The sequence below is a fragment of the Heterobasidion irregulare genome, assembly GCF_000320585.1.
Source record: "Heterobasidion irregulare TC 32-1 unplaced genomic scaffold scaffold_07, whole genome shotgun sequence".
Classification (NCBI taxonomy): domain Eukaryota; kingdom Fungi; phylum Basidiomycota; class Agaricomycetes; order Russulales; family Bondarzewiaceae; genus Heterobasidion; species Heterobasidion irregulare.
Window position 1 is genome coordinate 722,448 of NW_009258203.1, and position 21,054 is coordinate 743,501.

The 21,054-nt window shown below is 53.3% G+C and overlaps 8 protein-coding genes across 8 annotated transcripts; 2 read left to right on the forward strand and 6 right to left on the reverse strand.

Annotated features, from left to right (window-relative positions):
* Positions 1-510: 510 nt before the first annotated feature.
* HETIRDRAFT_117222 (uncharacterized protein) lies at positions 511-1,315 on the forward strand (the record flags this gene model as incomplete). Its single annotated transcript, XM_009549935.1, has 3 exons — positions 511-789; positions 813-1,200; positions 1,245-1,315. 3 exons carry the CDS (start codon positions 511-513, stop codon positions 1,313-1,315), a joined length of 738 nt encoding a protein of 245 aa, XP_009548230.1.
* Positions 1,316-1,319: 4 nt separating this feature from the next.
* Positions 1,320-1,805, reverse strand: HETIRDRAFT_410381 (uncharacterized protein; the record flags this gene model as incomplete). The annotated part of the gene is made up of 2 exons (XM_009549936.1): positions 1,663-1,805; positions 1,320-1,608 (listed from the first exon to the last, which is right to left on the reverse strand). The coding sequence occupies exon 2, from the start codon at positions 1,527-1,529 to the stop codon at positions 1,323-1,325; it is 207 nt and encodes a 68-aa protein (XP_009548231.1). The 5' UTR covers positions 1,530-1,608; positions 1,663-1,805.
* A 149-nt stretch (positions 1,806-1,954) lies between these two features.
* HETIRDRAFT_322297 (uncharacterized protein) lies at positions 1,955-4,073 on the reverse strand (the record flags this gene model as incomplete). The annotated part of the gene is made up of 10 exons (XM_009549937.1): positions 1,955-2,317; positions 2,389-2,507; positions 2,570-2,681; positions 2,744-2,886; positions 2,958-3,020; positions 3,111-3,381; positions 3,453-3,561; positions 3,657-3,735; positions 3,806-3,874; positions 3,950-4,073. Coding segments are annotated over 10 exons (1,452 nt in total), but the record flags the coding sequence as incomplete, so codon positions are not given.
* A 1,525-nt stretch (positions 4,074-5,598) lies between these two features.
* HETIRDRAFT_477240 (uncharacterized protein) lies at positions 5,599-6,362 on the reverse strand. The gene is made up of 3 exons (XM_009549938.1): positions 6,158-6,362; positions 5,878-6,097; positions 5,599-5,817 (listed from the first exon to the last, which is right to left on the reverse strand). The coding sequence occupies exons 1-3, from the start codon at positions 6,313-6,315 to the stop codon at positions 5,719-5,721; spliced, it is 477 nt and encodes a 158-aa protein (XP_009548233.1). The 5' UTR covers positions 6,316-6,362; the 3' UTR covers positions 5,599-5,718.
* A 705-nt stretch (positions 6,363-7,067) lies between these two features.
* On the reverse strand, positions 7,068-8,411 carry HETIRDRAFT_124428 (uncharacterized protein; the record flags this gene model as incomplete). Its single annotated transcript, XM_009549939.1, has 7 exons — positions 7,068-7,172; positions 7,236-7,427; positions 7,488-7,629; positions 7,688-7,770; positions 7,837-7,895; positions 7,954-8,329; positions 8,385-8,411. The coding sequence occupies 7 exons, from the start codon at positions 8,409-8,411 to the stop codon at positions 7,068-7,070; spliced, it is 984 nt and encodes a 327-aa protein (XP_009548234.1).
* A 2,082-nt stretch (positions 8,412-10,493) lies between these two features.
* HETIRDRAFT_171806 (uncharacterized protein) lies at positions 10,494-11,206 on the reverse strand (the record flags this gene model as incomplete). The annotated part of the gene is made up of 4 exons (XM_009549940.1): positions 10,494-10,885; positions 10,964-10,988; positions 11,048-11,118; positions 11,182-11,206. 4 exons carry the CDS (start codon positions 11,204-11,206, stop codon positions 10,494-10,496), a joined length of 513 nt encoding a protein of 170 aa, XP_009548235.1.
* Positions 11,207-11,420: 214 nt separating this feature from the next.
* HETIRDRAFT_35589 (major facilitator superfamily) lies at positions 11,421-14,149 on the reverse strand. The gene is made up of 13 exons (XM_009549617.1): positions 13,887-14,149; positions 13,789-13,826; positions 13,705-13,720; positions 13,512-13,648; positions 13,301-13,449; positions 13,154-13,233; positions 12,663-13,083; positions 12,563-12,611; positions 12,451-12,508; positions 12,270-12,372; positions 12,119-12,210; positions 11,940-12,047; positions 11,421-11,874 (listed from the first exon to the last, which is right to left on the reverse strand). The coding sequence occupies exons 1-13, from the start codon at positions 14,058-14,060 to the stop codon at positions 11,743-11,745; spliced, it is 1,557 nt and encodes a 518-aa protein (XP_009547912.1). The 5' UTR covers positions 14,061-14,149; the 3' UTR covers positions 11,421-11,742.
* A 2,034-nt stretch (positions 14,150-16,183) lies between these two features.
* Positions 16,184-16,791, forward strand: HETIRDRAFT_247075 (uncharacterized protein; the record flags this gene model as incomplete). Its single annotated transcript, XM_009549941.1, has 2 exons — positions 16,184-16,461; positions 16,518-16,791. Coding segments are annotated over 2 exons (552 nt in total), but the record flags the coding sequence as incomplete, so codon positions are not given.
* Positions 16,792-21,054: the final 4,263 nt, after the last annotated feature.

Consider the following 21,054-nt stretch of genomic DNA (forward strand, 5'->3'; position numbering starts at 1 on the left):
GAAAGGATAACAGACGGTTCCGATTCTTTGAACGTCACCACGGGTTTGAAGAAGTTTTGTACATAATCTTGAATTTTTTAGCAAAACACCTAGTATGTGGAAACAATTACGCACAACACTTCCAAAACAAGATTGGATCCTTTCCTTGCCGTTTTAGTATCGTCACTCCTTAGTTCTCATCCAGCACAAACCTAACTCAATATCATTAATGTCGTTCTTGATCGCGCCGACCAACCACTCCCACATCAAGAGCTACTATTTAGGATCTTCACAGCTCCTGTCTTATTTGAGCGGATTGAAAAACCACACCAGTCGAAATCGGAAGGTCAGCCGGATTCAGGTCACTGTGCAGGTTTGACATACGGCGCACCCAGCAACAGCTAGTCAGTTTCAAAACTGTATGACCTGAGACAGAACATCCAACATAAAAAGGTGAGATTCACCGCCCGAGGCCTTCCGTGTTCGAACAGCTCCTCTTCTGCGCATCTATACATACGCCTGAATTCATCAATGCTCGCCCCCCGCCCCACCATCTCGCCAGCCTTCAAGAAGAATACTTCGCTAGCCACACCCGGGCTCTCGACATTGTCAGATGACGCACGGTCTCAAAATGTGCCCGAATGGTACGTGGACCTCAAGGAGAGGCGTTGGTGCAATACCATGTCTGTGCAGGCGTTCGGGGGCCGAGTGTTGTCTCCCGAGACTCGCGCTGCGATGAAGAGATGGGAGGACATGGAGGAGGATATGTTCTGGACCGGGTGGACTCAGGCTGTGGACGAGGTGCAAGCGGTGAGCAACCATTCATCTTCCAGGATGATGTAGATGATGATGCTGAGGTGATCAATGAACAGGAGCAGAAGACCAGGGAAGTATGTGCAGAAATAGATGGAGGAGAGCATTGGTTAAACGAGCAGCTGCCGGCGGAGCAGCGCGATGCGTGGTTGCGGGTTTTCAAGATGTTCGATGATGCATGGCACGAGGTGGAGGCGGAAGGGGCAAAAACCGAGGTTGAGGTAGCAGTACCTGAATCGGAGGAGCTCCCGGTTTTCTCACAGGAACAGACCTACCAGCTGCTAACGAAGACCATAGAAATCGAGCACCAGAAGCCATGGCTGAACAAACAACTGCCGGTGGAGCAGCGCGAGGCCTGGTCGCGAGTTTTTGATATATTCGACGACGCGCGAAGGGAACTGGAGGGAGGTGAGAGCATCAATGCGAGGACGATCAAGACGAAGCATTCACAGGTCAGAGGGTTCAAGGCGGATGGAGTCGACAGAGCAATCGAGAACAAATCGGCGCCACACATATGTGCTAGTCAATTCTCATGGCAGGGAAATACCCAAGGGCTGGGTAGAGTCGGAAATCTTCAGCATGGACGAGCGTCGAAGAAATCGCGTCCCTCGAAACAACCAGTGCATAATCCGATTCGTCAGCTCGGAAACATCACCAACCTTGATAGCGCCGCTTTGCCATCCAACCCTCACTCCATCTATCAAGCATATCACGATGAACTCATTTACCCGACTCATGGGATGCCCTACATCCTAGGGCGATGACGGCACGTGGCGACTCAAGATTTATGAAGAGGAGCAAACCCGTTCGATATGAGTGCGCTTCTTTGCTTTGACATTCATCCGCGATTGTACTCATTCGTTGCATCAGGCCAGTGATAGATCGACGTGCCGATCCATGTTGTGATCCTGCTCGCAATCTACTTTATGTCAAATGCTTGCCCGCGAATTGTGGACATCGACAGCTTGCCCTCTTTTACAGTTGCATCTGATTCCGAGATCGATTTGAATGACGAGCTAGACCAGAAATCTTGAAACTTTCATTTGCCTCATCAGCTCTATAGCACAACGGTTCGTCTATATACGTTGATGTTGTTTGATGCAAACAAACGTCTCGGATACCCAGATACTTCTTCTATCATTAGTCACGAATTCCACGATGTCTACTCGGCCACACGGTTTCGATCTTCGGTTGACTGCTTCAACACATCCTCCCCCGTCTTTTTAATAACCTCCCAAGCCCTGTGAATATCCTCTTCATTAGTCCGTGCCGCGCCTACGGCGAAGCGCATGCAGAAAACCCCCACGAGCTCTGTTTGCGTGAGAAGCAGCTGATCGTGATGCTCCTGCAGTGCGTTATGGAAACGGCGATTGAGACTGTTCAGCTCGTTGGGCGTCCAAGCAGCCGACGCGGTAGCCGGAGGAACGAGGCGGAACACAGTGAGCGCAAAGGAGGGCGGTGTGACGAGCTCGAAGGTGTTGGACGTGCGAACGTACTCCGCGAAGAGGTCGTTCATCTTGATGCACTGTGGATCGGAGGTCAAGTTCATCTTCGAACACTTCGAACACGCGCCAGGCGAAATTGCAAGGTACGGACCTTGCGAATATATGCTTGAAATCCTTCGATACCGTAGCTCCTTAGTACGAACCAAAGCTTGAGTGAACGGAACCGCCGGCCGAGAGACAGGTGCCAGTTTCTGTAGTCGATCACCGTACCTGGTTGTCCCGAAACATCGAAATGAAGGGCATTATTCTACAGGAATGTAGGGCCCACGCACCAGCGTCTCCATGTTTGGTCCGCAGATACTCGGGGGTCACATCCAACGCATCTGTGAGCCGCTTGCGATCGCGCACCCACAGCGCAGAGGTATCGAAGTTGGTCAACCCCCACTGTTCGAGACATCAAAGCTGTCAGTGATCCAAAATCTGCTACAGCTCGTACCGGGACTTACCTTGTGAAAGTTGACGCACAGACTTGTCGCATATTTGTTGATTCCTTTGATCTGGGCGCGGTCCCGTAATTCTGGGCAAGATAGCGTGACACCGGCCCATGCTGCGTCGACGTGCAGCCAGATCGACGGATAGTCCTTTTCGACTGATACAAAGTGGTCGTACGGGCTGAGCAATGTTCATACCACCGGATGAACGAGGATCACTGTGACTCACTGGTAGCACCTATATCAGCAATACGATCAATGGCTCCGGAATTCGTCGTCCCCACGGTCGCAACTATTGGCCCGGCGCATAGTACATGATGTTGTTCAATCAGACCACCGTCTCCGACAACGAGACTTCTCGTTCACCAAAGGCATCACTCACTCACGATGAATGGGTGTAGCCCCGCTTTCCTGTCTTCTTCAACACATGTCCGCAGGACATCGCTGTCGAGGCCCCACCCGGTACGAACTGCAGCGTCAACGTCTAGTGCCCGCACGCGCAGGCCGAGCACGCGTCCCGCCTTCTTTCCGAAGGAGTGCGTATGAGTCGTGACGTAGATGAGGAGCGATTCCAGTGGTACGTCGGGATACAGCCCATGGTACTGCTCGCGCGCGGCAACTATGGCCGTAAGGGCCGAGTCGGAAGCCGTTGTCTAGCATATATCGCAACAATGACAAGATGTTTAGTGTAACAGGAGAGTGTCGCAAGTAGATTTGGACGCACCTGGATGACACCTCCTCCCACCTCTGATATGTTGTGAAAGGAAGAATCAAGGCCGAACATCTTTGCAGCCCAATCCATGACGACGGATTCCAACTCAGTACAAGCCGGGCTCGCGAACCACTGTGTAAGGACAGGTCAAGTCTGTCCGTGGTACAGCACAAGGGACGTACATTGAAGCCCGGATTGGTCGCGCTGCTGGCGTACAGGTCGCCGAGCATGCCCTCGAAGGTACATGCGGTGGGAAAGTACGCGAAGAAGGATGGGTGCTGCCAGTGTGTCAGACCTACACCCACAACGAAAACATTGCATTCAATGTTGAGTCTGGGATCGAACGAGAGGGACGGAGCGCGCACCAGGGATGATCAACCTTTGATAGTCGTCCGCGATGTCCTGCCAGACCTCTCCCTCGTTTGGTGCGGTTTCTTCCAATTTGGGCGACTGGCGTCAGAGTTCCATACACGCACGACACGAGGATCTGCAGGCCCCGACGTACGTACCTGGAAGCGCCTTTCTTAAGTAGCCAGGTTCGACCTGTGCAGCGACGGGTTTTTCCCGCAAAGAATAGTAGTAGTCGCATATGCGATCGATGGCTTGATACCCTGCTTTGCGAAATCTGTGAAGGGGAGTCGAGTTCGATGCACATGAATATCCAGTCTTTGACTCTAGGAAAGACCCAACTGCTCGATGTCCATCCTTCAGCTTTGACGGGCAGCACTGTTCTGTGTCGCTGTTGTTGGCACGACGAGCTGGTCGGTCGAGGACATTGGCCGATCGAATCCACGGGCAGCATCGGAATCCAGCTGCAAAAGCAGCTGACTCGTATTCATGATCTGAATACGGGCTAACTAGATAGTTTCAGCCAACAATGCAAATCGTCTCGAACTTCCATCGAAGTGGCAACACGTATGATTCCCGAAGGCCCGCTTGGGAGGGGCGATGAACCAGATGTACATAAAAATGCCTTGGGTATTTCTACCTCGTCAAAAGCATGTAGTAAGACAGATAGAACATAAGAGAGTTGCATGAACACCGGCTCCAAAAACACAGATTATCCCCGAAATGAATAAATTTAAATGGCAGTCCCAGTCGGCGTCTGCCTCCTTCCCCTAGATATCACATCCCTGACTGACTCTGGTTTACTCGATGGACCTGCTCACGATACACCCAACGCCGCAGCTGCAACAGTTGTCGGTGCTACCACAAGACCGATACCCGCGACCCCTTGGGAAGTACTCGGAGCGGTTGTTGTCGCCACCCCTTGACCGATGCCAGTTCCACCAGCACCCTGCCCCAAACCTCCATTTGCAGAGGTCGAAGAAGATACGGAAGATGTGGTTGGTGAGCTATCTGACGTTGAATGATGTTTATGCCGCGTGCCACCGACCGCACCCCCGATAATCGCGCCGATGATGACGAGGGTCAATATGATGAGGCCTGCGACGCCTGCTTTTGTGCGGTACCATGGCGTTTTGTAAGCCGCGCGGGCGGGGGAATGTGCAGCGATGGGCGCAGCATTGGCTAGAGTCGCGCCGTGCTCTGATGCGGGACTCGGCTCCGATGGCGGTGAGGCCGACGCACGGGGGCGACCTTCCTCCAGGAGATCGAGATTATAACCCTCCTGTACATCGCACGCACCGATTCAGACACAACGCAACCCACAACGCCGATGATGAGAGCGACAGCAGCGCAAGGAAAAATAGAGCGGAAAATCGATGTCTGATCAGTATGGTGATACGAGAAACATGGAACAAGCGCTCGTACCTGCTTCTCCTCTCTCGTAGCCACGGGCGCGGAGGCCAACAAGTTCTGGTCATAACTGCCGTTGGTGGGCTTCGTTTCGAGAAAAGACATGTCCGGCTACGAGGGCCTGGGAGTAGAATGATGTGGGAGAGAGGAGAAGTAAAGTTAGACACGACAGATGGGCCTGAGCGGCCTAGCGCCCTGCGGTGGCGTACAGCAGAACAGCCTGTTTCCCTTCTGGGCGCAGTTTCACGGCATCAGTCATTTCGGCGCCTATCTGCTGGGCGGCCCACCACAATGTCAAGGTGCTCACTTCCGGTTTATATTCAGGAACGGATGCATGCCATGAAGGAAAGACAGAAAACTGTACGCCATTTCAAAAATTTGCGCGATGTCAAGCGCTTGTAAAGCTGAAAACTATACTCTGAGATTTGATCCTGTTGAACGACTAAAATACAACATTTCACAGCATATCACATAGCTTCATATCCTACATTTCGCGCCTGTCATGTCGACAGCTTGTTGTTCAGGCGATAGTGATCTTCTTAGGCGACGCCTCGGGCGCTGCCTTGGGGAAAGTGACTGTCAATACGCCGTCGGTCATTGACGCCTTGATCTCTTCGTCCTATCAAAAATCATCGTCAAGATCTCACTCAAGTCCCATTATGTCAAGTAGAGAACTTACCTTGATTCCCTGAGGAAGTGGGAGCGTCCTGGAGAACTTTCCGTAGCGGCGCTCGCGAATGGCGTAGCCATCCTCGTTGCGCTGCGAGTCGACCTTGTTCTCGCCGGCGACGGTGAGGCGGTTGTTGTGTACATCGATCTGCACGTCCTCCTTCTTGAGGCCGGGCAGCTCGAACATCGCAGTTATGGTGTTGGCCTCTTTGTTCTCGTGCACATCGACCCTGTTCGAAAATCCGTGATCAGCATACACGGAATCATCATGCGAAAGGAATGACACGTACCTGGGTCTGAAGGCGGTCGAGGTGAGAGTATTTTGGCTACCCTGTACACCCCGGCGCTGGACTTGATTGTCAGCACGCGCGCTGAACGCCTCGTCGAAGAGACGATCAAAGTCAGAAAGCGAGTAGAACGGCTCGTAGAAGAAGTGAGTAAAAGACATATTGGTTAGGAGCGAGCTGGTGTTGGGGGTTGATATGATTTGTTAAGTGTATTCTGAATTGAAGAAGGGGCTATGAGATGGTGTCCTTATATACTGCTCTGGGGCGCAGGTTGCTAGTACATTGTAGGCAGTGTATAGAACGTTTTGGACATGATTTGCGTCATGCTTGACGCAAGTCCCAAGCGGCCTAGATTCGAGAACGTTGAAGAAACCACGCCTAATTCATCCGTAGAACAGTCGAGCCAGAGACAGAAGTTTCTCGAAGATACCAAGGATAGCAGGCAACGGAATTGGGATGGGAGAAAACGTCCTCAAAGTTCATGTAGGTTTAATTTTGCCGATGACACCACGCAGGTGAGGAGAGAGATGGCTGAGCGGTCTGTCAAGAAGAGGCGTCATTACGGTCTGGCGCCCAAAGGACAACGGGGTTTGACATTTCGGCAACTGCCGTTGGAAGCGGCATTCACATGTCCACCACTCACTCACCTGTTCAAAATTCAGATGGAAGTTCATCCATTCGCAGTGCTACAGTATATGTCGTTATAACATGTTTAATGAGTTAATTTCTCTCGTGATAAAGCTTTTGATCTGTTTGTGCCGTGCTCGCCAGTAAGTGGATCTGACATTTGATCCCTTGAACTCTGCTTCAATAACCAAGAAACACATCGCCCTAGATCATTCTAGATTCTCTTCAAGACATGATATTGTCATAGTACAACACAGTCGCATTATGCTGTACATGCATTGCCAGTTCAAGCCGGAATGGGAATTTCTGCCTGTGGAGTGAGACGCACAGCAAGCCTGTCCTCGTCAAGTGGAAAATCACGCGTTGCAGAGTGCACCGTCACACGATTGTCCTGCACATTCGAAGAGAGGTCAGCGCTATATTCTCTGCAACATTATAAGGGGAAGAAATTTACCCAGACGACGACAGTGCCAGGCTCGTAAGTCGCGCGCACGTGGAAGTCGGCTCCCTTAGAGATATGATCGAATAAGAACTTTAGCAGGCACTCGCTCTCTTCAGGTTTGAAACCGACGATACGCTTAGTATACCCGTGATTGACGAAAAGCGCCTTCTCGCCCGTGACAGGGTGCTGGCGGACGAGTGGATGCTAGACAGTGGGATATTTCAGCGACAGCGGAATGAAGTGGACAAAAGACAGTGCGAATACTTCAGTTTCGATGGCCTCGCGACGGATAGGCCTGCCGCACCTCTTGGCGTTGTCTGCCTGAACGGCGCCGCTGTGCACGGCTGTCAATCCTTGGAGACGTTTCTGGAACTCTGGAGAGAGTCGGTTGTAGGCTTCGACCTGACTGGGTGTGCAACTCAAGGGTCAAAGTACACATTCAAATACGGCAGAGTATAGCAAACCTCGCAAAAAGCGTGTCTCCACCAAGCGATGGCTGGCGAAGGATGAAGAGGAAGGTGGTACCAGGTGGCTGCCTCTCGTATGTCTGATTCATCGTACAGTGAAGGGACAGTCAGACTGTGTCAATGCGACGCGAACATGCGAAGCTCACTACATCTGTATGCCAGCTAGTGCGATTTGCCTGGTCAGAGAGATCCGTCTTACGAAAGACTGAGGGACACAGTGAGCTACCGTATGCTAACTTATCCACAAAAACTGAGATTCTCACCGAGGTGAAACTCAGGATAGCCCTTCACGTTTGCAGAAGTGGGATGGCACTGAATGGGCCCGAAGTGACGCGCAATTTCGATCTGGCGTTCAGGACCAATGTCCTTGAAGTCCTGATCCCTGAAGATAACCAGCTTCCTTTCTGCAACGAACAGCGCAAGCTCATCCAGCCCTTCCTTTCCAAGTTGCGAGATTTGCACCCCTTTGAGTTCTGTCCCTATACACGGGCTGAGGTGCCTCTTTGTGACGCTAGACGTGAGTAGGTGGGGCTTGGTGGGGTCCGCCCGGAGTCCTGGGTCGCTGAATTCGAAGATCTCGATGGGAGGAAACTTCTCATTCACGTCGAGGTGGGGCTCATAGAAGGAATAAGGATTGATCTAGTGTATGGAGAATCACATCAGCACTGATACAAGGGAGAGGACGTGAGGTTACATGCGTTTTGCTGCCCAGACAATTCATCCTTGGCCTTCAAATGCGGCTTCTTGTCGCTATCGGCGAAGGGCTGAGCGGGCGCGGTGACAAGTTCTCCAATAGAAGGAGACATAGTAAAGTGTATATCGTAGGCGCTGAGGGGACGAGTGAGTTTTCTTCTCGCCATCGGCCTATTTATGCTGGACTGGGCAGTCGTGGGGCCACGGTCCGACTCACAACGCAGCACATCCCGTTTCGAAGCTGAACTTGTCCGAGTGCGCACACAAGGAAAGATCACAACGAAACACGCACAATATTAACCAACATAATACCTTTTGAGGGAGTTAGAGTGTAGGCACAGCGTCCGCGTGCAGAGAAGCTAATGCTTTGTTGGTAATTGATGTTCAGAACATAGATGGACAACGGCTCTGTCACAGATAGGGGCTGTCAGCTGCTCCCTTGCAGTCGAATGTCGACCTATGAATGCTACCGCCCAACACGTCTTCCACACAGATGATTCTGATTTTATTACGCGAGTCGTTTAACCGATCTGTCATGAACGGAGGAGGAAATAATGCAGCACTCATCGGATTTCGGATTACCCAAAATAGTGCTATGGCGACTGCGATTGGACGATGACCAACCCGTCCCCGTATGGCACGGTTCGTCGTGCACAGTAAATTACGGGCACAATCGAGCCATCATATCAAGACTTTGTCATACCCAGAAGTCCCAGTTTTTCGGCGTTTCATCCACTTGAAGGGCATGCAACGTAGTCAAACCAGGCGATGTAAAAACCTGTTTAACTCCAATCCACAGACCATCGTCATGAGGAAGCTATGCATGTTGAGAATGCGGATTGAAGGGGTCCGATGTGAAAGGAACCCGATACTGATTATCACAAAGTGGTTTCAGGCGTATTGCATCGTAAGAGCACCCTTTCGTCTTCTTCAGACTAAGATCAAGTGAGAGGCAAGATCATCGCGGATGAGCGTGAAAGGCTGCTGGTCTGCTAGGGCGCTGTGTAGAACTCCGCAGGGCTTTTTAACCGGTTATTAACCAGGAGGTGTTAATAACGCGTTAATAACCAGTGTTAATAACTACATATTGTGAGCGTGGGAAAATGAAAGTAATATCGAGAAAATGGGCAAACAAAATGATGGCTCATAGCTCACTCAGTGTTATACATTCTGTAAACTAAGCCTAAATGAATTGGAGAGGCTTAGATGGCTGGAGCATAGACAGGATGATTTGAGCAAGCGGTTGTGGAGTTGGCAGAACCAGAGAAGCCACCATGATGCAAGTTGGACATCATTCAAGCTCCTACATTCTGTATATAATACACCACAGCCTGATCAGGTTCAGGCACTATCCATAAAATCCAAAAAATCATTCATATGCCTCCAGAATTCAGTCAACTAACAATACTTTACTCATGTGTCACGTGTCAGCTACCACCAACAAGAACAGTGCTGGGACGACGACAACGGCACTGTATGCCCTCTTTTCTGCCCCCACCACCTTGGAGGCCTCCTCCGGACAAGGAGGTGAGTTTGACAATCATTCAGAAACAGAGATTGCGCTGAATAACAACAAATTTGAGATATATTACTATTTTGGGAAATTAGTTATTAACCTTAGAAACCAAGGGGTCCGATACGTGCCTGTTAATAACGCGTTAATAACGCGTTATTAACACCTGTTATTAACCCGGTTAAAAATTAGGAGTTCTACACAGCGCCCTATGGTCTGCCGGATGCCCTTGCAATGTCTCGGACCGAGCCGGCTGCCGTTCTCACGAATTCGAATTTGGTGTGCTGGCTCGTAGCGCTCATCTACTAGTACCGTGTCTCTTGCAGGTGCATATCAAACCGGATGAATGTAGGTGATAGATGATTGAAGCTTATATACGCGAGCGTCGACAGTCCGACGCTCCTACTACCTAGTCTCCTCACTAGACCGATAAGAAGTCGACGTCGAATCGATCTGTATGCATCTGCAATCTGACGTCGCGTTTTGTTGTATTCTGGAGATATTCGATAAATCAGGACTCCCAACACGGTAAATCAGCTGGGGCTTCAAAACCTCCTGCTTGAGAGCAGGCCGACTGCGCTCACCACTAACCATAATTCAATCCACGAAGATCCCCCCGCTCTCCGCCGACTCCGCGTCTGTGTCCCCCCCTCTAATCCTGATATCCATTTCCCTCCCTCTTCCCCTCTCCGCTCCATGTCCTGTCTGCATGTCCTCGACAATCCTGCCTATACTAAACCCGGCTCTCTCCGTCAGTCCTTCCCTTCCAGCGCTCTGACTCCTGCTTGCTCCTGGACTCGACCGAGCGCGCACGCCGGCAAGATCCCTGCGCCAGCCGTCGATCATGTCAAACAAGCCACCCCCTGGGGCCTCGCTCCTTACCACGTCAGCTGCGCGCCCGAGCGCGGTGTCGAGGTCGTCAAGCACGGCTCGGAAAAGGAAAGGATTCGCGAGGGGTGTAACGGGCGTAGCTGGAGTGCGGGGCGCCGCTGTGCATGCGAGACCGGCATCAAGAATATCGAGAGCAGGTCAGTGGTGACCACCGTAGAGGTAACAAAAAAACGCACGCGAAGGATCGGATTTCGGGTACACCTGCGGAACGGACACGAAAGCATCAGCTTAGAATTTCATGAAGGACAAGGGAACGCGACCTGGCCGGGATTCTCGCGTGTTGGCGACGGCGGAAGCCCATCACCGTGCTGGTTCGGAAACTTGGCGTCCGCTGATATACGTCCAGCATTATCGAGTGTTCGAGATTGCAAAGTACGGCGGGGGAACGACTCACATTCTCCGAGCGATGTGCTGACCATGGTCGGATGAAAGGGCGGCTACAATCTAGTAAGGTCAACAGCTATTATAGCTGATAGTTTTTTTTTCTTGTAAGGAGCAGTCTGAACTGCTCGATTTGAAGGCAAGAGTCCAAGGCGGTGGACGCGCGTGACGTCATGTTCAGACCGCCATGACGCGCATACAGGAACGCAATCTTTGCGTGACTGTCACTGAGGCAATGTGCGGCGGGAACAAAAGCGAAAGATGACTTGAACTGGTGGATTTCTATTACATCGAATTTCGTACGGCGCTTTCGCAATGTCAAGTGAAAGTGTACCTAAGCAGTTCGTTCGTTTCCTCTCTTCAAGATTCCAAAGAAGCTCATACAAACGAGCAACAATGCCATGCACGGACGATGAGCACCACGCAAGCAGGCCGCTCCTAAAGGGATTCAGAAAGATAAAATTAAAGGAAAGGGACGCACGAAAACCCAAGAAAAGGATCCTTCCAGAATTTTACCTTTACGTCGCCCATATCACTGTTATCCTCCACATCGACTCATCCAGCAAGCAGTCGTTCAGATCGACGCCTTGCCCCGAGGTTCGAACGGCAACAGAAGCGCGAGCGCACCTGCACCGACAGTAAGAGCTCCAGCGATGTACACTGGTACAGATGTGTTGATATCAGCATAAAGAGCGATTATGGGAGCCTGGCCGGTCGGGCAAAGAGTCAACGATCGAAAACGGGGCGCGTGAAACAAGAACAAAGACATACAACGACGCCGAAGACACGCGTAGCAGTCGAGACGAGGCCGTTGCCCGTACCACGGTCTTTGGCGGGAAAGAGCTCAGGCGAAATCGCGTACAAGACGCCGTACATTATCTGTGAGCATACACGACAGTGCCGAGCATCGAATCAGCCATCGCTTCGTCACTCGGATGACGGCGACTTACATTACTAAAGAATGCATACCCGCAGTTCCACCCGAGCAGCGCTGGAGAGCTGCGGGCGGTGGTGCTCGCGAGCAAAAACGCCCCCGTGAGCCCTGGATTCGCGCGGGGGTCGTTGAGTAATGTCAATCTTGGAACGAAGGGGAGTACTCGCCCGCGGAGAGCGCTAGCGTTCCGCGCCGCCCTATCAGGGGCCGCTCGATCGCCCAACCCGCGAGGAAAGCGCCTGGGATGCCCGTGATGGAGAGGATGACTTGCTGTTGTGTGCAACAACGAGAAACGTGAAGGTTAGAAATATAGAGGGGAGGAAGAAACCATAGGATAGTGTTACGTACGTTGCGGTAGGTCGTGTAATAGGTTGCGTCGTCGAACCTTGCTCCACGGCTGGCAAAGCTGTGGCCTCTTATTAGTAAAATGTGATACTGACAAAGAAGAGATTTAACGCACAGATAAGGCAAAAAGTTGTTATACAAGGTCGATGCGAGCCCAATGATCCCTAACAAAAATTGATCAGATTTGTATAAGTAGCAGACGAAAGAAGACATACCCCAGAGGGCGATCAACAAACTCGTCGACAGCGCCAATTTCGGCGTGGCGAACAATGCCTTTACGTGTTTTGGCCCCCAACTGGAACTCTCACTGAGGACTTTCCACTTGTGCAAATTCGCCCCCTCCCGATCCTTCACAGTCTTCGCTGCCTCCTCTAGATCCTCGACGCACAGCCTACTCTCTACGTTGTTGTATGCGGCAATCGCGTGCACGACGGCGACGGCTTCGGCATCCCGGCCGCGTCCAATGAGGAAGCGCGGAGATTCGTGCAGGCGGAAGGCAAACATGCGGAGGAGGGAGAGCAGGAACATGAGACCGCCGAGGGTGAAGAGCAGGTAGCGCCAGCCCATGTTTTCGGCGCGTGTGCAGGAACTGGCTGTCGGTAAGCACGAGAAATTCGCGATGAGTGGCCATGCGACCTTGGAGAGTTCAATCGGGACATGGTGAGATAAACGAGCGAGTGAATTGGAGAAAGGTGATCGCGCATACCAGAGAGCCGAGTAGTTGGCCGAGGGCCCACCATATTGATAAAACTGTCAACAAGTACTGATGTGAACCCGGCACAAAGTCTAGAAAGAATGAGAAAAGAGTCAATATTTTTTCCCATCGGCTGCAAAAAAAGTCAGTGATTCGAACCTAGGAATACAGCGGAATCTACGGGCATATTTCCCCCAACACCTACACCGAGGATCGCTACAAGACACGCGAGGGCAACAAAATTCGGCGATCCCCCTGCCGCTATACCGAATACGCTGGAAATAAATAGCGTCAAGTTGAACGACCATCTACAAACGCTCATTGGTCAACAGGTAGCCCAATCGATATCGTATGAAGATCAAAGCCTTACTTCCGACCCCATATGTCACAACCGAAACTCCAAAGTAGTGCGCCTACCAATAGCCCGATATTGGCAGCAAGGGAAAGAAAGGGCCCGTCGAAGTGGAATTCGCTGAGAACGGGAGACAGGATCAGGCCTGTGAGCAACTTGAATCAAGCATTCAGCTCGAGTCGTGTGGTTCCATGCAAGTGACCCAAATTACCGGCCAGATACTATCTCTGTTCGGATGCCAAGGACCAAATCAACATCCACATCATCATACCAGTTTGAAGAGAATGTCACGTACGAGAACCACCCAAAACCAGCGACCGCAAATAATGCCCACTGCAAACGCGGCCGAGTTGAGCAAGCAAGGACATATCACACGACTGATATTGAACTCACCTGGTATTTACCCATTCCAATCTCTTGCAACGCCTGATTTAGGACGCGCGTTTTGGCTTGGTATACAGGATCTACGGAACCCTCATCATACAGATCCTCTTTCAAGGTGGTCATCGCCGCGAACTGGCTCGCCATGGTCTCATCTGAACGCGATTTCTTAAGTGTCGAGGTCATGATCGCGAGGGATGCGTCGAGTGAAATGATGCTGAACGTTTGTGGAAGATAGGACACTCGCCAACTTGTCGAAAACGCGTTCAGAGATCAACAATAAATAGTTGACAGCTCTCAGCAGGGCCGAGTGGGACCGAGTCGCCAGGACTCATGATTTGGAGGCCGGTTGCCTTTTAGGGCCAAAAAGCTCCACGTCAGATGCTTCCTATTGGCTAGCACTTGTCATGATGCCGCGGTGATGACGAAGAATTTATCAGCATTCGCTCCCATCTTCCTCAAGCTTCTGCGACAGCTGAGGCTGACAGACAGATAGGCGGGGAAGCTGCGATGGTTTATGCAATCATGGAACCCAAGCTCCCGCGAGACTGCTGGCAAAACAATTGTTAAAAAATTTAGTTAGCCAAGAGGTCAAGCATTCGGAATTGAACAAATGGGTCGGGCCTGGTCGAGCAGAGAGACGTCTGTTGAAGAAGGTCGAAGACGTCCACGAACTTCAACAAATGACAGCATGAGAATTTCACCAGAAGACTTCAAATTGGTGCATCAAAAGCTTCGTACACAAGATGGTGACTGGGGATGTGAAGGGGTGTCAATGCGAAAGATGTGGTCTCCAGAGGAGTATCGCGCACTAATAGGGCAAGTGGTCTTTGAGAAACGAACCGCACATGAGGCATAAGTGCTTCCTCGATTGTGGGTCGTCAAAGTTGCCGGTCCAAACGAGTGGACCTATAAGGCACAGCAGGATCACCAGAAACTCACATCTTTTGCTTTTTCATCACGTGACGTGATACGAGCAGAGGCCGTCGTGCATTATGTGAACATGATTGACCGCTAGACGACGGTCCCGTCTAATGCCGCCCTTGGCCTCTCAACTTCCCAAAGCGCACGGACGAAAGAAGCTAGATACAGCAGCGGCCACTCTAGACTTGCATGATGTGCTTATCGTCGCTGCTGTGGGGCACGCTGAGATGATAAAGAAAAAATAGCACGACAAATGAAACGCAAACAGGTATTGAAATGGGGCGGTGGGCAGCACAAGGAAGCGAAGGTGAGGAACAGCTCAAGGAGGACGCCGAAAGGGAACATGCGGCAGGTGTGCGTAGTTTGCGCTTGTTTGTCGCCCTCTTTGAACCTGGCCTCCAACGTTCTACAAAGTGGACGACCGTCAACCATAACGATCCTCTAATCCTCTCAACACCGTCCACGATCTCTTAAAGACCTTCTCTTCGGTACGTACTTGCCATGCTGGGACGGTGTGTCGCAGCCGAAGGCTCATGTGTGATCGTGTTGGCCAGCATCGTGTCATCACGCAATGCCCTCGTTCCTGTCTAGAATTTTTGGACGTAAGAAGGCCGACGACAAGGCGTCCAAGCGCATCTCAAATGGCTCACTCCTCGAAGGCAAGTTTGAGGCCGTCTCTGCTACCCCGTCGCCTTCTGCGACAAACTTCATCGAGGCGGCTCAAGCGCGCGAGCGCGAGCACGCCAGCCAGAAAGATAAAGAGAAAGAGAAGGACGCCGGATTCACGCTCTTCCGCAGCAGATCGCGTCCTACCTCGCCTCCACTTACGGCTCAGAAGAAACCATCTGACGTACCGCACCTCTCCCTCAACCTCCCCAAGCCCAAGGAGGAGCGCAGTCGCGCCCTTGGCGTCGTCTTCGAAGCGGACCCCGATGCGTTGACGATCTTGGACGATGCTGTCATCGGAGACAGGCGACTGACTCCGCTCGAGACACTAGTCCTTGTTCGTGCATGTTCGCAGGTCATCGTCGAGCGTGGTGCGTTCTGTATCCTTCCAATCACCGTCTCATCTCTGACATACCCCACTAGGTCTGGAAACCCTGGGAATCATGCACCCGCACTGGTACTCCTCTTCTCCGGAGGTGCAGCGCAAACTTATCTCTCTCTACATACTTTCTTTGGCTCCCAAAAGCTCTATAACCACGCTCACTCCTACTTCCGCGGCTTCTGTCTCCGCATTTGAATCCGAGCTCAACTACGCGCGCTCGCCCTACGACGTCGCCGCCGTCTTGCGCTGGGGCCTTCGCCATCTGAAACTCGAAGCTGACGCGTTCGGCAAGGACGCGTCGGACTGGGCGTGGTATGACGCGTTTGCTCAGGCAGAGCGATCTGCTTCGTACCCTCCGCTGGCATTCTCTCAAACCCTTGTGCCTCAGCTGCCCCCCGCGCATAGCGAGCTGTTGTTTACTACTCTTGATGTCATCTCTTCCTTGGCAGCTCATAGTGAGGCCAACGGGATCTCGGGCAGCAAGTTGACCAAGTTCATGGGGCTCTGGCTGCTTACAGGTCGCCGTTCTGCGGAAGCTGACGATTGGAAGACATTCTATGATCGTTGGGAGCGTGCTGGGCGTATTTTGGAACATCTTTTCCTTTCTCGAATCAGGTGTGTGTTGTATCCTTCGCATATATTCAAGTTCTTACAGGAGTTCATGTCCTCAGAGATGAAGCAGTCTCGAACAAGATGCCCAAGCGCCTCACAGAATTAACTGACAGTTATCCTTACGGACAAGGCTCGAGCTCTTCAGACGATGATCTCCTACCGCGTCCCCGTTTCTCGACACGTCGCTATGACGCACTTTATGTTCGTTTAGAGACAGAGTACACGGGGGTTACAAAGCCCAAGTCGCACCCCCTGCGCCTCATTGCGGAGGCATTGAAGTCCAAAGGTCCAGAAGAAGGCGACCAGACTTTAGTCTGGGATGCCATCCGAAAGGCATCCAGCGGGATTGCTGAGGGCGAAAGCACAGAGCCAGGGGTAGACTCTTTCCCCGTGTTTGCCCGCATTTTCGCAGATGAGACCATTCGCTTGTTGTCATTGATCCCGGCAGACAGCCCTGAAAAGAGCCCCACCTTCGCGCTGCTCACGCCCACGATCCGGTCTTCTCCCAGTCGCGGTCGTGCCTTTTCGCTCCCTCTGCCCGAATCTCCCACTCAGCGTTCTCCCTCTGGGAACGGTCATTTTCCTCCGTCTTCTTCCGGCCACGGTGGACCATCCACTGCCACGCCGACTGTCACCGCGACTGGGACAGCGCCCACGACCGCCTCGCCCGACACCCCGACGGACTGGCTCCAGTTCACGAGCAAGGGCTTTGTCGAGCCCGGCTTACGCGACTTCGCATCGACTCTGTGGGACAAGGACGTCGAGAAGACGACCCCGCCCGTCGCACTCTCGCGCAAATCGAGCAAAAAGCGCCGTGGGTCGCTCGACCAGAGCCGCCGCTCGTCTATGGATAGCCCGGCTTCTCTCCCGCCCTCTCCACCGCCCGCTCCCCCTCAGCCTGCTCCGCCTGTTTCCAAGTCCGCGCACGTTGCACGCATCAAGCTCGACGAGGCGTTCATCGACTTTTGGAGCGACGCGCTGCTGGACGCGATTGCATCGGACTGGCCCAAGTTCGTGATCTGTCAACTCAAGCCTCTTGAAGACCTGCAAGGCCCCGCCGATGACACGCCCGTCGCTTGGCTCGTCGTCGAGCAGGTCTTCACCCGCCCGAGTCCCCCTGCCTCACCCCCTCCACAACAATCGGAGCAGGAAGCTGCCCAGGGCCGCCGTGCGACCTCGCCGCGCCCGTCGCTCAGCAAGCTTGATTCTGGCTCGTCCCTCGTGAGTTCAACGCTTAAGCGCCTGAGCTTCCTCGCAGGGAGCGAGAACAAGGCAGCGGGCAAGAAGAAGGCGAGCAAGTCGCCGAAGGTCGGTGAGCTGGGCGAGATCGTCAAGGAGGAGGAAGAGAAGGAAAAGGAGGCGAGGCCGAGTGCGGTGGAGAGCGAGGCGAGGCCACCTGTTCCGGAGAAGGAAAAGCAGGCGCAGAAGGCTACAGGTATTTCCGGCGCAGAGTTGGCCATCGGGGCTGCTGCTGCTACAGTCGCCGCCGGAGCCGCTGTTGTAATCGAGGCCGTCGAAGATTCCAAGACAGCGGAGTCAAGCGCACCTATCCCTGCAGTCGAGGAACCTATCATGCCCACAGCACCCTCTAGCACGGCACCAACCCCTCCCCCCAAGGATATCGAACTCGTCACTGAAGACTCTACCGCAACGCCTCCCGTTGACTCCATTCCTCTACCTGAGGAGCACCAGAGCCAACCCAGAGCCACCGAGGTGCCTTCGGACGCCAACGGTGACGTTCTTCCCCCGGCGCCGGAGAACGTTGTTCGGACAGGAGAGACGGTCGGCCCGCAGCTTGCTCTCGAGACCAGCGAACCTGCAGCCCTCGCGCAGATCGACGACTCTGCCGCCACCACCGACGAGCCTCCGGTCGTCGATCAGACGCCCGTTCCTGTCGAGAGCGCGGCTGAGGAGACGGCCAAACCGGAGCCCGTCGCCGAAGTCGTAGAAAACTCCGCTGACCCTGTTCAAGAATCGGTTGCTCTGATCGCTGTCGTTGAAGAGACGTCCGTGTTGGTGGAGGAGAGCCCTGCCGTCGTGGAGGACGCACCTGTCGCATTGGAGGAAGTGTCAGCTCCTGTAGAAGCAGTAGTCCCTGCTGTTGAGGCCCCTGCTGCTGTCGAGGAGAGCCCTGCTCTTGTCGAGGACGCACCTGTCGCATTGGAGGAAGTGTCAGCTCCTGTAGAAGCAGTAGTCCCTGCTGTTGAGGCCCCTGCTGTTGTCGAGGAGAGCCCTGCTGCTGTCGAAGAAGTTTCGGCTGCTGTCGAGGAGACCTCTGTGCCTGTTGAAGAGGCACCCACTGCCGTGGCTGACGCACCAGTCCTCGACGAGGAAATCCCTGCTGCTGTAGAGGTACCTCCTGCTGTCGAAGAGCTGGCTGTACCTGCAGAGGAAACGCAGGCTGCTGTAGGTACATCTGTTGTCCTAGAGGAAACACTTGCCCCTGTCGAAGATACACCCCTAACGCCGGAAGGATCATCTGCTGCTGTGGAAGAGGTCCCGGTAATTGTCAAGGCACTTCCTGTTCCTGCAGAAGAGGCTTCGGTCAGCGTCGAGAAAACCGCTGCTCCCGTGGAAGAGGTCTCAGTAGCTGTCGAGGAGACGTCTGTGCCAGTCGAAGAATTCTCCACCGCCGTAGCCGATGCACCTGTCCTCGTCGAGGAAATCTCTGCTGTTGTCGAGGAAACTCCTGCTGTCGTCGAAGAGCCAGTCGTACCTGCAGAGGAATCGCAAGCTGCTGTAGAGGATGGTCCTGTTGTTCTGGATGAAACACCCGCACTTGTCGAGGATGCCCCTGCTGTTGTAGAGGATGTCCCTGCTACTGTCGAACAGGTTTCTCTCCCCATTGACCACACGACGACACCTGTAGAGGAAGCTCCCACCTTGGAAGATCTACCCGCTGTCGTCGAAGCAGCTCCCGCTCTTGTCCTAGAGGCTGCTGTGGTCCCGGAGGATGCTTCTGCCATGGAGGAGCCTCCTGCTGCGGAGGAGGTACCAGCCGTTGCTTCTGAAGTCTCTGCTGCCGCCCAAAGTGCTCCGATCGTGGTCGAAGAAAACCCCATTGTCGTAGAAGAGGCGGATGCTGCGATCGAAGACGCATCTGCTCCCACAGAGGAGACTCCTACTGTTGTAGAGGCGGATGCTCCAATTGAGACTTCTGCAACTGCTGAGGAAGTACCTGCTGCTACTGTTGAATCGTCCGTTGCCGTCGAGGAGGCGCAGGTGGTCGAGGAAGTGTCCGCTGAGCCTGCGACGACGGAGGATGTTTCCCTTCCTGTTCAGGATCCGTCTAACGAAACGGAAGTGTCCAGTGCTCTCGACGTGGAGTCGACGTCAACCGTGGTACCGACTGTGATCGATGAGGCTCATGCTGAAGAGGAGATCCCTGCTGCAGTCGCTGAAACGATCGTTGAGTCGTCTCATGATCCAGGAGAAGTCCATGCAATTGCCTCTGAGCCTGAGACCGAGGCTGTTCATCCAGCCGAGGTCGCAGAGCCCGAGGTCGCTCCTGACCAATCCGAGGTTGAACAGGCCACTGTATCTGCTGTCTCGGATGTCCCTATTGTCGTGGACCCATCTCCCACAGTCGATTCGTCCTCTGAAGCTCAGTCTATTCCCCAGTCGCAGCCCGTCGCCGAGTCTGAGTCCAAGGACATCTCTCCTGCGAATGCCGAGGCTCTGGAGATTCCGATTGCTGAGGAACCATCGCCAGTTGGGGAGGAAGCACCGGTTTTGGAAGTGATTCCTGTCGAGGAGATTGGAGTTGTAGACCCCATACCTGCTGCGGAAGCTCCGGTGCCAGATGAAGTCCCCGCGGAACATCATGAAATCGCTGAACCTGTGCTCACTGATGAGGAAACACCGGCCGTATCCAGTGTCGACGAATCCCTTGCACCAGAAGTGCCCTCAATCGCCGAAGATCCAACTGCTGAGGTTGTTGAGGAATCGCTTGCACTTAGCTCCCCCGTCCTCGTCGAAGAACCCGAGGTGCCGGCTTCGGCTCTTGCAGAGGTCTCTGTGATTGAAGATTCTGTTGCCGAGGAGGTCGTGTCCCTTCAAGAAACTGTGCCAGCTGCTGCTGCTGACGAAGATGTCACACCTGCACTTGGTCTCATCGTCGAGGACATCGCGCCTGAGGAGCCTACTCCCGTGATAGAGGATGCCCCAATACCCACCGAGGACGAGCCCTATGCTATTGAGCCTCCAGTTGCAAGTGAAATCGTAGGCCCCGAGCCAGCAGCTCCCACCGTCGAATCAGCCACACCTGATGCTATTGTCGACACTGCGTTTGAGGAGATCACGCAGGCTCCTGCCCCAACGGAGAACGGCTACATCGATGATCAGTCAGCTGTTGATGAAGTTGCTCCCGATTCTGCTGCGGACGAAGTCCACGTGGAGTCGTCGACTGTCGAGGCGTCCGTTGTAGAAGGTGCGTGGTGCAATCCAAAAGACTTGGACGCGATTCTTAATCTTTGCCTTTACCAAGTTCCAGAGGGGATTACTGTGTCTGAAGACGCAACCGAAACAGTTGGAGCCCCCGAGGCTGTAGTGGCAGAACCCGAGGCACGAGAGCCTGTCGAAGGTGGGTTCTCGTCA

Coding starts and splice junctions, on each gene's coding strand:
- HETIRDRAFT_477240 (XM_009549938.1), bottom strand. CDS start 6,315: ATGTCTTTTACTCACTTCTTCTACGAGCCGTTCTACTCGCTTTCTGAC. Junction 6,098..6,157: donor TCGACCGCCTTCAGACCCAG/GTACGTGTCATT, acceptor ATTTTCGAACAG/GGTCGATGTGCACGAGAACA. Junction 5,818..5,877: donor CACTTCCTCAGGGAATCAAG/GTAAGTTCTCTA, acceptor GATTTTTGATAG/GACGAAGAGATCAAGGCGTC.
- HETIRDRAFT_35589 (XM_009549617.1), bottom strand. CDS start 14,060: ATGACCTCGACACTTAAGAAATCGCGTTCAGATGAGACCATGGCGAGC. Junction 13,450..13,511: donor TGTGACATATGGGGTCGGAA/GTAAGGCTTTGA, acceptor GAGCGTTTGTAG/ATGGTCGTTCAACTTGACGC. Junction 13,234..13,300: donor AGATTCCGCTGTATTCCTAG/GTTCGAATCACT, acceptor CATTCTTTCTAG/ACTTTGTGCCGGGTTCACAT.